The sequence below is a fragment of the Pomacea canaliculata genome, linkage group LG10 (assembly GCF_003073045.1).
Source record: "Pomacea canaliculata isolate SZHN2017 linkage group LG10, ASM307304v1, whole genome shotgun sequence".
In the NCBI taxonomy this organism is placed as follows: domain Eukaryota; kingdom Metazoa; phylum Mollusca; class Gastropoda; order Architaenioglossa; family Ampullariidae; genus Pomacea; species Pomacea canaliculata.
In genome coordinates this window covers 25,843,654-25,858,379 of record NC_037599.1, presented here as the reverse complement: position 1 = coordinate 25,858,379, position 14,726 = coordinate 25,843,654, and the positions used below count along the sequence as shown (strand labels likewise).

The 14,726-nt window shown below is 37.2% G+C and overlaps 1 protein-coding gene and 1 long non-coding RNA gene across 4 annotated transcripts; both read right to left on the bottom strand.

Moving 5' to 3' along the window:
- Window positions 1–239: 239 nt before the first annotated feature.
- LOC112573668 (GTPase IMAP family member 4-like) lies at window positions 240–13,937 on the bottom strand. Of its 3 annotated transcripts, XM_025254237.1 has the most exons (7): window positions 13,809–13,937; window positions 12,061–12,193; window positions 10,869–11,035; window positions 4,179–4,319; window positions 2,753–2,858; window positions 1,604–1,758; window positions 240–539 (listed from the first exon to the last, which is right to left on the bottom strand). In XM_025254237.1, the coding sequence occupies exons 2-7, from the start codon at window positions 12,095–12,097 to the stop codon at window positions 270–272; spliced, it is 876 nt and encodes a 291-aa protein (XP_025110022.1). In that variant the 5' UTR covers window positions 12,098–12,193; window positions 13,809–13,937; the 3' UTR covers window positions 240–269. The 3 variants fall into 3 exon arrangements, with proteins under 3 accessions (XP_025110022.1, XP_025110024.1, XP_025110023.1); XM_025254239.1 differs by lacking the exon at window positions 12,061–12,193 and having other exon boundaries at window positions 13,809–13,931; XM_025254238.1 differs by lacking the exon at window positions 13,809–13,937 and having other exon boundaries at window positions 12,061–12,256.
- On the bottom strand, window positions 6,945–10,143 carry LOC112573671. The gene is made up of 4 exons (XR_003101269.1): window positions 8,549–10,143; window positions 7,708–7,902; window positions 7,314–7,453; window positions 6,945–7,004 (listed from the first exon to the last, which is right to left on the bottom strand). It is a non-coding gene; the product is annotated as an uncharacterized LOC112573671 (long non-coding RNA).
- Window positions 13,938–14,726: the final 789 nt, after the last annotated feature.

Here is a 14,726-nt window from a genome sequence, read left to right as displayed (position 1 = left end):
ATTGCATGAATGTTAGTATTTGGGGATAAAAGTGTAAAATTGAAAACAAAAAGGGTTTGGTTAAGTTAAAGGTAAGTAATAGAATCTTTATATCATTGCAGAATACTTTTTCTAATACTACTAATACTTTTTCGTAACCCTGACGTTCTCTGCATAGTTTTTGTGTCATGATCTTGTACTAATAGGTCTTTTGTTTCCTTGCTAACTTTGCATTAAAGTTGAAGCATTTTGATTCGCAGGGGTTTTTTTTTTTTTTTGGAGTCAGTTTTCTACATGACAGAGCACCCTGCATCGGCTTTTCTTGCAACAATAGCTGAAATAAGTGGTAGGACTATCGCTGCAATTATCCGAATCAGAGTTGTAAAGAACTCGGATCGTTCTGTTCCAGTTGCAATGGCTTGCATGGTTTTTGACTCAGCCTCTTCCCTAGATAGGCGTTCAGCTCTTTCGCGTTCCTTCACGAGTCTCTGCACGTTTTCGTTGCATTTTGCTATAGCTTCATTGGTGAAGAACGCTCCATTGTTTTCTTCAATCATATTCTAGATAGCAGATTAAAATAAAAACCACATATCGTTAATTAACAATTCTCTAGGATGGTGCGAAAGCAGATATACTAAAAAGTATTTCTCCTATAGTTGTAGTCTATCATTGAGTTGCTACTGCTTAACTCGAGATAGATAAAATGTCCTCACACGTTTGTAGTCAGTGCAGAGAAACCGAAACTTTTTAACTTTAGTATGTTTGTGTGTTTGCGTGCCTGTGTGCAAGCGTGCGTGTGTGTGTGTGTGTGTGTGAGCGCGCGCACGAGTAAGACAAAGAACGACATAGAGTGGACGCATACATATCATAACAGAATCATTTACAATAAAATGCGATTATTCTAACGACCCCAACATTCTCAATACTTCAATTAAATTTATGGGTAGCCCGAGTTACATACGAAAATAAGCTCAAAGTTACCGACAAGCAAATGCAGCACAGCTACAACAATATCTCAACCTGCCAAATATTATTTATTGCATCATGGAAGTCACATAACACTCCAATGTAACAAATAAACTGTAAAAAAGCATTATGTAACAGTCAGACTAATGTTCTGACATCACAGAAATTAAAGTCTGGACTCTTTTATATGGGGATCGAATACTGTTATGTTCAATGAAAAAAGATATTTGCTTAGACTTAAAACTAGCGCCTAATAATGGACGAAATGCGTTTGAAGTAATTTTTATACCATTCTTAATAACACAGTTAATGTTAACAGGAGTGCATATTCACGTCTTTTTTTGTTGCTGTTTTGTTTGTTTTAAGAGGTGCAAAGTACATTTTGAGATTGACTAGTTTATGAAGATACGTAGTTCTTACTATCAACTGATTAATTCACGTATTCAAGTCCTGTGACAGCAGTAATTTCTTCATAAAACTGGTAAAATAGTTCAAACAATGATAATTTGGAAATATGGGATTTGTTGGGGAGAGATAACACAGCGTTAAATGTATAATTTCTCTGAAAACTGAAAATATTTATTGTAAAAGCCCGCATTCAGTTTATTTAAATTTGAAAGATAATTTAATGTAAATGAATGAGAGAAAATATTCTTACTTGAACCATATTTAGGATAACGTTTGAGTGTATTTTCAAATCCTCACTTGAACCAGTGCTTGCCACAACACAATAGCGGTTGTTAAGAGAACGCAGAACATCCTTCAAAACACTTACTCGTCTCAATTTTTCTTCTAAGGTCTTCTGCATTTCACCTGTTGGCATCGATTGAGATAAACCAATGATAATAATCGTTTCCATCGCTATTATCATTATTACTATTGCATTGTTATCGTCATCACCATCTTATGAACCAGATTTTTTTTTACAATTCTAGATAAACATTTCAGGCTTCAATAAAAAGCAAATTGTCTGATGCTTTTTTTGTTAAAATAAGAAGGCTATCGATAGCAAGAGTAAGTTCAATACTGTCCACCACGTCTGGAAGACAACCATTAGATCATTCTCTTTGGCCCTCATACTTGCCTTCTGTCTGGAGTTAATGGTACACTAGTTTCTACTATACACCCGCAAAGGCAGGGCGGACAGTAATATTTTTCTCTTTATAGCCCCAAGCTATTCATGAATGAGACCTGGTTTATTTAACAGCTCAATTAGTCAATTCAATCATACATTCTAAAATAAATTGTTATTTTAAAATGTTAAAACTTGTTTATAGTCTTGGTTGTAGGCGCAGTGATTTAAACTGGTTTGATGTGTCTAGGCCATGCCAAGGCATTTCCTACCGCAGCTTTTTTTCTTTTCTTCGATGGGTTATGACTGGGAAACAGTATCGAAACACCGTTTGAATTCCGTCTGAAATCGGCAAGGATCGCAGTAGGGTACCACGATTAAAACATATTTAAAGTCAATTTCTAACGTCTATTTTAACATACCAGTGTATTTTCCTGATAGTTTAATAACCAAGGAATCCATTTTTAAAGAAAAGTCAAACTGCACAAAACTGACCCCTATCACCTTTCGGGGCCTTTAGCACAAAACTGCTCCGCGCAACTTAAGACTCATTTTGTCGTAGAGGGTCACATTTAAACTCACAACATAAACGAAAGAGTTGTTTCCCTGACAAGGTGAAGTAAAGTCTTGGAACCATAGGACAGAGTAGACTAATTTACAAGGTATGGTGATAAAAAGTCACGACTTGAAAATCAGTTGATCTTTATGGATTTTTTTTGTTTATAAAGGTCTTACCAGCAGGTACTCCAAGAGTATCCCCACGTGTGAAGACTGCCATGAGATGATTAGACAGGTTGCCTCCAAGGACCTTCTGCAGTGTTGACACCGTATCTTGCTCCTCCTTGTTGTCGAGATAATATGTTTGTATTATTTTCTTTTCAAATAATTATTTAAATATAGAATTCTAAAACTTGTCATTCTAAAACGCTAATTTTGTTTAAGTTTTTTTTAGAACTAGAAAAGTTTCAGTGTCACATGCAATGATTGTTGCCATATTTTATACATGAGTTCACTTGCATTAAAACTCACTTTCATCTGAATTCAGTTCATAGCAATAAACAAATGACCTAGCTGTGAGAAACAAGACACATCTATTTAAAGAAATATGCATCTATCAAGTTAAAATGAAGACACTAAATAAAATAATAAATATAGATTACAGATGCGATTCATCATTCTATTTCGAAGTGTAGGTTAAAGTAGAAATAAAGACAATTTTATAAATGAGAGATACATTACCTATAGTGTATTACATTCCTTAATGTATTTGCGTGTGTAATTAAGTGAATTTTTTGTTTGTAGTCTGTAATATTATGGAATCTTTGTGTTTACTGAATACTTTTATATCTCCATCATCCTAGTATTCTGTATTCTTCAGTTTATCGTTTGTACATTGCAAATTTTTTTTCAAACCATTTGTGAATCTAATAGACCAGGGATGCCCAACCTACGGCCCGCGGGCCATATCCGGCCCGCGAAACTTTTGCCCACAGTGCAGGAAATCGGCATGTTAGTAATAAAAAAAGACATAAAAAAGCGAAAAAAAGGGAAGAAGAAGTATGTATCCCTACGTAGGGGCGTCTCTCAATCTTTTTTTCGATGGACGAACATTTCGATTCAGTGCTCCTACTTGCTCTATTTTGTTTCTTTCTTCTTTTTTTTTTTTTTTGTATTTTTGCGGTTAAGCGGCCCGTGACACGCATGTCGGAAATGTGTATGGCCCGTAGGCCGAAAAAGGTTGGGCATCACTGTAATAGACTATCAGAGTGTTTACGACTCAACTACTGCATCTAAAGAAGTCGTCACCTACTCATGAGGTCGTTTATCTCCGGCCATGAATCCCCCTCTAGAATTATTTATTGTTTGTCACCACAGGTGCCAAGAACCTTCTCCTTCACCTGTATTTTTCTCTTTCGTATCCGATTTTCTCTTGATACTACGATGTCATATTTGTCCCACTCTACTCCATTTCTCTGTCAATTTCTTCGTCGATGTACCCTCTGTGCACTAACGTCCGTAGGAATATATATGTGTGTGTGTTTGTCGTGCGTTGTTCTGACTTCTTGTTTCTTTTTCCTTTGCAAAACTGTTGTAAAAGATTGATAGACGCTCGTGTCTGTAAAGAAGGATGAGAAAACATTGATCGTATATTCCGACTTACTTTAGTGAATTTAACATCACATCGAATGACAATAATAACAACGTGAGGCCCCGGCGAGCACAGAGAGAAGCTCTTGCCAATTTCCAGAAGTACGTCTTCATTCAGTTGTTTAGTGTCCCACAGTCCAGGTGTATCCGTTACCTTGATATGGAATGATACTTCATTAGTAGACAGCTAAAATTATTTTGGTAATTAGAAGATTCAAATATATTAAACGCTAAAATATGTACATTATTATCATCGTACTGTTGCCAGAAATTACCAATCAATACAATTTTAAACTCACACTAAATACCTCGGAAACTCCATTAACTCCATTTACCCCAACTGCTGCAGCGTGGAGTTATCTTTTGATCAAAGTCCATGCAATCTGAATTCTGACCTCTTAAAAAATGAGAATTTTAATGCACTGCTACAATATAATGTCTCACCAGTTTTAAATGAAAATTATCAGGTGATATAATTCTGGTTTCTTTAAGTTTTCGTCGAATAGATTTACATAATATGTTTTTGCTAAAAGAAGACATTTAAACCACTTGAAACTTTAATGATAGATTTCATTGCTGCTTGTTTTTTATATAGGTCGGCTAACTTATCAGGGCACATAATCAGAGTCATAGCAGGCTGTAGCATATTTGTCAGCTCCAGGGGTAATTCCTCTGAGTAATATTTAAATGATCACTATCACATACAGGTAAGAGCTCAATGATTATACGCAAAAATCAAGAAACATTTCAGCTGTAAACTTCTTTGCACATGATTGTAATGGACTGCCACGTGTGGGTCCTGCGCGCAATGATTACTTTCCACTCGCATGCACCCGTCCAGCCTGCGTCCACACGCTCACTCCAAAACACTCCTCAAAATACAGAACTTCAATATGAATAAAGAATATAATCAAACAAAAGGCGCACACATACATATATCTACATACGGGAATGATCACCAGTATATCCACTTCACAACTCAGCCTTCCGGCTCTTACTCTCCTCACTGGTCAAAGTTCACTAGCTAAGGTTCACAGTTCACTGTTTACACGTTAGAGTTCACCAATCGCTGTTTCAATGTTCATCAATACACCCCGTCGATCCACGCTGGGGTACTTCCAGTTCACTATCAGTTCTCTAGACATTCACTACAAGTTCTTCAAGTCTTTTACGTCTTCTATAATCCAGGAGACGGACTCTCAAGCTGCCGCTCACCAGTGGCGTGTTGCATTGCACGTAGCGAATCGAGCGAAGCTAGCCTAGCGAATCTAGGGGTTAGCGAAAGCTAGTGGTCCCTGTGCAACGCAGTGTAGCCGGAAGCCAGAGTTTCAAGATGGCCGACTTACGGCGAGGTTTGAGTGAAGTCTTTGTTTTGCAAGCTACACCTCGCCATGCTGTGGCCAAGCCGTCGCAAATAAATATCGAGCTTGCGGCCCACCTGTCCACTGAAAGTAAATCAGGACAATAATGAAAATTCCAATGCCCACATGATTGGTTTCGTCGAAGTCATCGTTCCAGGATACTCGACATACCAGTTCAAATCTCACTTCGAATGTTGCCGGGACGCCTTTGATGTAAGTTAACGTAATAAAATAAAGTAAATGTAAAAAACTTAATGAAATATAAATAAAAATGCCAAAATCAATTTTAAGGAATGTGAACGTCCAAGATATATATATATGCATAAATGTATCCACTACACATATCTATAATAATGCTCTCACACACAATAAACACAAACTTTCATAGAGATCTTTGTGAAATTTTTCAGGCTCTCCAGGCTTGGATTGAGCCTCATCTGCCACAGCAACGTGGTTCAACAATAGAACAAAGCTGCTTGACACCTTGTGGTTACTGGCACCAAAATCACCCTCCAGAATATATTCACCTATATTTGCCATACCACGTCTATAGCAAAGCATCCATCATCAGTGTCTGCTTTTCTCTTCCACAACATTTATTATTTCATTATATATAATTTGAATATTTTGCATAAATATCTCTTGCATTTGTATCAACACCTAATTTCTTTCCCCATGCAAATTGAGGTCTACATGTCTTTGTGTCACCATCATTAATAAGTTGTCCACCATGTGCATATATTATCTATGTGCATTTATATTTATGATTGGTGTGATTTTGCAGTGGGTGCTTATATGTTGTCTACATACTGAAGTTGACACAGCAGCAGCAAAGTATTGTCATACACCATATGGCTGTGTATTTTTTCATCACTGTGTACAGTTCTCTCCCAGCAACCTTTATTATTTCCATTGCATAATTTGAATTTTTTTATACATATCTCTTGCATTTGCATCACCACTATGATTTGTTTTTATTCGTGTAAATTGAGGAGTGTGCGTGTGTTTAATTCCTGTCACCGTCCTTAATAATTTGCTTTGTCACCAGATGCATGTCATGTTCTGTGCTTTTCAAATGAGTGTCACTTTTCGTGTTTAGCTTTGATGCAACACTTTTCCAGTTATAATTTCTCATTTGATTATCATGTAATGTGTTTATCATATAATAAATTTTCATTTGATTTTACTAATTCATGGTAGAAACAAGTGTGCTTCATTGTGTACATGATTATCAGGTAAATCAGGATTTTTTGGTTTTTAACGGTCACAGTGAAAAAAAAAAACCATTTGTAAGGGCGTGTAAGTTTTTTTATTTAGTACTAAAACCAAGACAGTGACAATATCCTTTATTCAGTAGGGTCATACTAATAACCGATACTGGGAGAGGTGAGGAGTCTCCTGAGACATTCCTTGCTGTTCTTGCTTCTTTGTAGGGGTGGCACATTGCTGGGTATTGGAGATCTCGGAGAGAGTGTTTACTGAAAAATAAATATTAATGAATTATGACCAATATATGGCATGGAAACCCAAATATGTCTAGCCTGTATGCCCATGATAACTGTCTTGCTGGAACAGTGCATGAATACAAAAAGTTCCTAACTGAGCTTTTTACATATCTAGACTCATCTGTTTCTGGCAGAACAGACTTTTGTCACTACCCTCCCCAAATACCTGTAGGAAAAGAAGCATTAAACAATTAATACTTGAACTGTCAAATGTTTTACTAAATATGGCTATACTAAAATTATGCTTTACTTGCTTATTTATATTATAAATGGTTCACTCACCTTTTACACTCCCCAGTGATGATGTCAGTGGTGGGATGAACAAAGGGTCTCCTTCCAAGATTTCAGCCATTCTGGAATAGAAATTCCATCGTGATCTTCCCTGGCCCGTTTTCTTGTTGAAATCTAATATAGCTTTGTACCTGTTGGGATACAAGTACCAAACATGCTTACATATCATTATGTATCCAGACTAATTTCACACAGCTACCAAAAAATCTCTACTAAAGCTTGGTTGATACTGGTGGGGTCTTGTTTACAGGTTAAATGAATGAATTGTGGTCACAAATAAATAAGAACTTGCACAACCTTAAAAACCTGCGATGTTTTGTTTCTCAGATCTATGGAAAAATGTTGCACTCTAAGACAGAAAGCCAATGATTTTGTAGGAACTCACCATATTTTCATATTGCTCCATTTTTTTCTCAAGTGCTGCTGGAGCAAAGTGGCATCCTGAGGCTGCCATTTCCGAAGCAATCCTCTTCCATACCTCTATTTTCAAGTTGGAATTGCAAATTGTTCCTTATGTTTGGCATAAGTGTCCATGAGGAAAAGTATGCCCCCTTGGTCCATTGATTTCCCACATTCATTTCTGTTAAAATATGAAATCAATTAATCAGGAATAAAAACAGGAAAATAAAAACCAGAATAACATAGTGATATGTTTAGTAAATGCAACAGTATCAGATTCAAACTTAAAGCTTTGATTCTAAACATCAAAGAATAGGGTAGTTGTACTATTTTATTCTGTTGGAAGGATAGTTCAATAATGTGCACAATATTTTCATAGCTGGGTTATTTGTGAAAATAATTAAAGCCTTCCATTATAACAGCTCTTCATGGCATTTATAACACTGAAAAATACCTTTATCACCACCTTCAGCCTTTTCATAACTTGAGATAATAAATTTTGGAACTAGAAAGCAGAAAATTAAAACACACACACAAGAAGCCGGTACAACGCGGAGACTGCAGATTGGAGGATACTGTCGGGGCTACAAGTTGTTATAAAATTACTCTCGCTAACATGTGAATATTTTGTCAACCTTGATAATAGAGTATTTTAAATAGCAATCGCTAAAAGACACCACTTTGTACACGGCCTTAATCGTAAAGCTCGTACTCGGCAAACGCCAATCCGACTACACATTGTCTAAAATTGCTCCCGCTACACAAATAAATATATGTTTCCACATAAATAAGAGTATTTTTATTACTTATCATTAAAAGATACTTACCACTTTGTTTCCGGTCCAATACTCCTTTTTAACGGGAGCATCAAAGAAACTCTCATCTGCAAACTTGAAACCGACAACAAAGTCGGCCATTTTGAATAGCAAGCGTAGGACCTCCAAAGGCCGCTAGCTTTGCTACGCTAGGGGTCTAGGTTCGCTAGCTTGTAGGGGCGCGCTCTTTACACTTCCGGCTAGATTGGCTAGCTTCGCTCGATTCGCTACGCCTATGCAACAAGTCTCAGCTCTCTACCCGGAGAAGTGACGTTCTCTTCCCCTCCCCAGACTTCGTTGGTTTCTTGGTTCCGGTGGGCGTAACTTCCTCCTGGTGGCCTTGGAGGTGTAGAAAGGCTCTGAACGCAGGTGTAAGGGGCGTTGCTCGCCTTAGGCGGTACCCGGCCTTCAGCTGGACAATACTGGGTACACAGTTATTTCACTTTGTATACATCACTTGTGGCCGCTTACGTCGGGTGTTGTCGCTAGCGCCGACTGGCTAGTGGTGTTGAATAGGGCGGCAAGACATTTGGCGCGCCAGTCGGGCCGATATGCCGCCAGCTTGACCAGTTCACTGCTTTGACATTCTAAACAACTTTACCCCCACCCGACTAACACACTAAATCCACTAAATACACAAAATGCCACAAAAGTAGAAAACATATTTTCTACAATGATGATTGATGATGATGATGATGATGATGATGATAAAACAAGTGGGAATTTATAAGCGCATTATCTCAGCCAAAGGCGGACTCATTGGAGTGTACCGTGCGCCGGCAGTCCATTCCCCTACCGTAGGGTAGAGAGAGCAAAAGTCTTGACCGACACATAGGCATAGCTGATAAGTGTGTCACCTGCTCATGGAAAGTTAGTGGGCGAATGTGATGTGGTGTAGAGACAATCACCCATGATGTAACATTACAATGTTTAATTGACCGTGCTGTAGAGTGCGTGTGTGCGTGAAATTGCAAATATTGTTTAACATGTAAGGACGAACATTTATCAACTGTAACGTTTTATTTAGCAGTTTCTATGCAGCTTATCCAAGGGACATGACAAGAGTCTGTTCTTGTTACTGTCTATTCGCTACCCTGCAGCTTAGGGCGAGTTATTGCCTTGCAGGTGAGACCTATCACTGTTTTATCTCAACTATTGCTGTACTTCGGTCATCTCAATCATATCTATAGATCTCAACTATCGCTACTATCGTAATCATCAATATTACCAACATCCGGCAACCAGCAATTAGAGGATTAATCCATCAGTGGAGTACACCCAGTCATCTGTTTAACAGCCTTGTGTTCATAGTCACAGACATATTGTTCAAAGTTTTGACATTTTATCAACATCACAATCGTCACCTATCAAGACAGTGGTCTCCTGCAACTACAACCCTGTGGGCCAGACCGTCATTGCAGGAGTGTGGTAGATAGTGAAGATGACAGGGCAGAGTCGTTGATCCGGGCATCTAGCTACGGGACACTACTGTAGAACTCTCATCATCATTTGTCATCACTTGTACACCGCACAAGCAACCAAACTTAAATATTGAAGTGACATGACATTTTCTGATGGAACTCATAGTTACTGAAACCGAGACTATAGAATCATTGCAAAACTAATTATTAATCGATTTGATATTTTTGCATTTTAGGGTTATTTTGATGTATCCTGATATAGATTGGTTTAAATCAGTATATTTGAAAATTTCTAAAAATACCAATATCTGTAAAAAAACCAAACAAACAAAATATATTATCAATTCAAGTGGGAACTTTCTATAAGAAATCTGGGAACCATATGGACCTATCTAAGACCAATTTGGCTTTTCTGGGAAACACAGGGGAGACATCATGGTACCATATACATTTCCAGGTAAAACAAAAACGGGGCCTATCAAAAGCAATTTTGCATTTTCACCATGGGACCCAGCCTGATGTACCATATGCCTCCCTGATACTCAGGAAATGGGAACCAGATGTCCCCCCTCTTATTTTGCTACTAGGGGTGTAAATTTCTTGATCCAAACATGGAATCTCTACCATATCCACCAAATCATGTACATCAGCATCACGTACCTTATTCCTGATTTATAATGCCCATAAATGTGTGTAACAATGAAACTTTTTCAGAGATTTAACATGAATTTAATTTCGGTATTAGCAGTTTTACTGAAAAATTTGACAAAAATATTGCAATACAGAAGCTGAAATATTTTACATTATCATGTCATTACTATGAAAAAGTTCTACAAGATTTACCATATGACTTACATTAATTATATTACTATTGTGCTGTAACAGTTGTAGTGGCTGAAAAAGGTACTGACTTTGAGAAGTATTTCGCCAACTTGAGCTTCTCCCCATTGGCATTTTTCTGTACAGGACTCAAGTGCCGATGAAGTTTCAAACGTCTTCTTTCCTAGAAGTGTATTTCCAAGAGAACTTTTTCCATTTCCAGTCTTGCCGACCAGAACCATTCGAATTGTCTTCATCACTGTGCACATCAAAAACCAAGGACAAACTAAATTATAATTAATGTCAATGTTTAAAGATTAAGTTAGAGGTTCAGTGAGGGCGAAATTAGGATTCCCGTTTAGGAATGCATATTCACATTTAAGTAAAATGAAGTCTCGTAAAAAAATATAAATCTATAAATTTGAAAGCATACAACTAAGACTCACTCTAGTTATATCTTTCTCGGTGGTTGGTTTATTTTCTTACGAATCGCTTACACTGTCGTCCTAGATAAGCAGTACAGCCGTATACTACGCACATACAAGTAGGGTTAGCATCATTGAACACATCGCTCTGTGCGTAAAAGAATAAGTACACAAGGGAGGAAGCCACCGGAACCTTAAGGATTTCTTCCGCTACCGATTACTTCCCTTCAAAAGCTGAAAACGTCAACCAATCAGGTATTTCGTTATGTTTGAAAGTGGGCAAAGATTCACTTGATAAAGCGCCATGTCAAAGTCAGTTACAAGTTACTAAATTCATAATGGATTTGTATTCAAACAACCAGAAATGAGAAATTACAAAAACACAATAAATAATATTTATATTCTTATGTATATTCTAATAAAATATACGTTTGTTTGGCACTGTATGTTGGTATATATTGTGTAAATATTTTTGTTAAGTTCTAATTTTTGACCTATTTCACGATTTATGAATTCTAGTTACGATCTTTCATTTCATTTCACTACAAGAAAACAAAACCTTTACTTTTTAAAAGTCACACCACGTAACTGATTTAAAAATGCTCTTTAAAATGGTGTATCACAGTTGGTTGTCTTTTTTATAGATTAATTGTTGTAAATAATTCAAAAAAATTTGAGTGCAGGCTTTTTAGTCCAAAATTACACGCAGCCGTTAATACTGATAGTTGTCTTTAATGTAGGTTAATAGATATAAATTTTAAAAATACGGATCGAAATTTTATTTGTGGGGATTCACTACCGCGCCTAGAAAAAAATAGTGGGCATTCGTCGTTACGCTTAGAAAACTGATCTTTCTTACCTTTTCTAGTCTTGATTACTAAAGCACCATGCGACATGTCAGGAGTACAAGCTGATTTTTCACGACGCCAGCCACTTATATACTGATCTCCAAGTTCTGAGAAAGTGGTGAGTGGGCGAAGTCACCGGTCTTTCTGAAAAATCAGTCACAGTCACTACTCTCAACCCCCGTCATCTCCTTAGCTTTGAGTCTTCAAATATGCATTCTCTCGAACTTTGTAAACACATGCATGCACATACGTAAGCAAACTAACAGACACACAAAGAGATAGATACGGAGAGATAACCGCACGCACACACACTAACGCAAATATAGACACTTTAATGCAAGAACGAAAGAGCAAAAAAAAAAAAATTATTTCTCTGTCTGTCTGTCTGTCTGTCTGTCTGTCTGTCTGTCTGTCTGTCTGTCTGTCTGTCTGTCTGTCTGTCTGTCTGTCTGTCTGTCTGTCTGTCTGTCTACTAGGAGGCCACGAGTTTGAGAAAATGAAGTAGTGGTACACCAACGCTGAATAAGAGTAAAGCAGTTTCTGGGTCAAGGCAACGACTCAATTTCATATAACACGAGCACTCTGTATACAGCAGTATCAAATTGGTATCAGAGCGATTTAGCTTCTTTCTGTGATCAACAAATAGTAAGGAAAGCTTTTTATTTTGTCAATACCTGAACATGTACTAAGTAGAGAATTTGTATAAGTAGCTCAGGTAAACGTTATTCCATGCCAATATGTAAACGTAACAGACACCTGAAATCGTTTGTGCCATCTGCAGTCCAGCTGTTCAACCTCAACTAGTGCCAAACAAACATATATTTTATCAGAATATACATTAGAATTTAAATATTGCTTACTGTTTTCTTCTCATTTTCGGTTGAGTACAAATCCATGTTGAATTGAGAAGCCGGAAACCTTCAACATGGCGCTTGATCAACTGAGCCTTTGCCTACTTTCATAGCGAATGAGATCCACGTACGACAGAGTACTGTGTAGACGCTGGGAATTCAACTCTATACACTCGAAAGAAAATGATCTAGTGTCTTATCATGGATGAATTCTTTGGGAACGTATGAACACGTAGTCCGTTACCATATTTTTCTGTGCATTTGAACGGCACAATAATTTCTATATCTGCCCTAGGCCTTTTCAGATTAGATATTTTCTTGGAAAATTGCGTCAACCATTTTATGGTCAGCCATGATGCCATCGGAAGTGATGCTACACATGATTACGGACCAGACCGGAGAAGTGAACAGAGACTGACGTTTCTCCTTGCGATTTCATGATCGAGGCATTAATAAGTGCTATTAAAGGAGTCTGGTAGGTCTTTAAAAACAATCTAGTATCAAGATCCTGTGCTACTGAAAAACTTTCTGAAGTTTTATTTTAAGTAAATTAGTTTTACACACGTAACGTACTATGGATGATAAGACCATGCTAAGTCACGGTGCAGAAATCATAATTTTAATTTCAATTCCAGTTACCTTGCGACATCTTTGTCCTTTAAAACCTTTCACTATTTGTGTCTATTAAACATGCAAACTACTAACAGTAAAAAATAGATATTTTTACCGAAAATTTATATCGAAACGCTTTGAATCGCGCACATACTCATACTTTGTCATGCACTGAAGGAATCGTATACTTAGTCGCTGAAATGTAAATTTATAATTATCCTTCTGTCAAATTAACTTAATGCGTCATCATAATTTTATCCATTATTAAAACTTAAAAAATGTGAACAGTTCGCAACCTGTCGATATTCTTGGTGATTGTTATCCTCAGGGTGTCAACAATAAGTATGAAGTAGCAAGATCGTGCTGCCTTCTGCAGAAAAATGTGAGCTGGTCAAGTAAAGGGCACGACACATCTGCGCATAGAAAATGTAGGCAATAACATAGCTGGCTACGAGGAAGATAAACCTCAAACACAGAAGACAGAAAATATAAAAGCCTGATGCATGCTAAGTTCTAGTCAGAGAGAAGGACATTTCTCCCGATTTTAAAATGCCCATGAAAACTAAGTGCACACGGTGTAATAGCCAAAATCCGCGATAAAAAGAAAGCATTTGTGTAGAACATTTTCTTTTCCTTTTCATCCGATCCATATCCTGTTTCTTATTTCAGCTACCCTGACCTGCCAGTGTTAAGCCAAAGCCTTCACACACACACACTCAGTTAGGCTGCTTCTAAGTTCTCAGTACTGTCTACAAACATTTGATACAATATTACTTTTGTAAACACAGTCTAAAAATAGTCGTGTAGAATATTATGAAAAACGAAATGATGAAAGCGAAAACAGAATCCTAAATAATCTGATAAAGCTGGATAGTTCTTTAAAGTGTATCTTAAACTCAGTAAGAAAACATAAGCACATACTGGGACTGTCCCAAGGAAAGTACTCGAGATATGTTTGTGTGACAGACCTCTGAGAACTACAGTGGGTCTGTTTGATCATTGACATGATACATATGTGTGTGGTCTTCAGTGAAAGTGGCCAGATGAACTCAGTTGCCTTTTGGTTACTGCTTTTGCATTGAATGTTGTACACAGAATTTAACTGTATTGTCTCACGAGAGCAGTTTGTGTAAGTATTGTATTGCCAGGCACTTACAAAGCCACAAGAAAAGTGAAAAGTATTTACAATGTTCATCTATCGTTTGTTATATAAC

Excerpts from the sequence above, each read along its gene's own strand:
- LOC112573668 (XM_025254237.1), bottom strand. The coding sequence starts at position 12,097 with ATGTCGCATGGTGCTTTAGTAATCAAGACTAGAAAAG. Across the intron at positions 11,036-12,060 it reads AGTAATCAAGACTAGAAAAG|TGATGAAGACAATTCGAATG; the intron begins GTAAGAAAGATC and ends TGATGTGCACAG. Across the intron at positions 1,759-2,752 it reads TACTCTTGGAGTACCTGCTG|GTGAAATGCAGAAGACCTTA; the intron begins GTAAGACCTTTA and ends CGATGCCAACAG.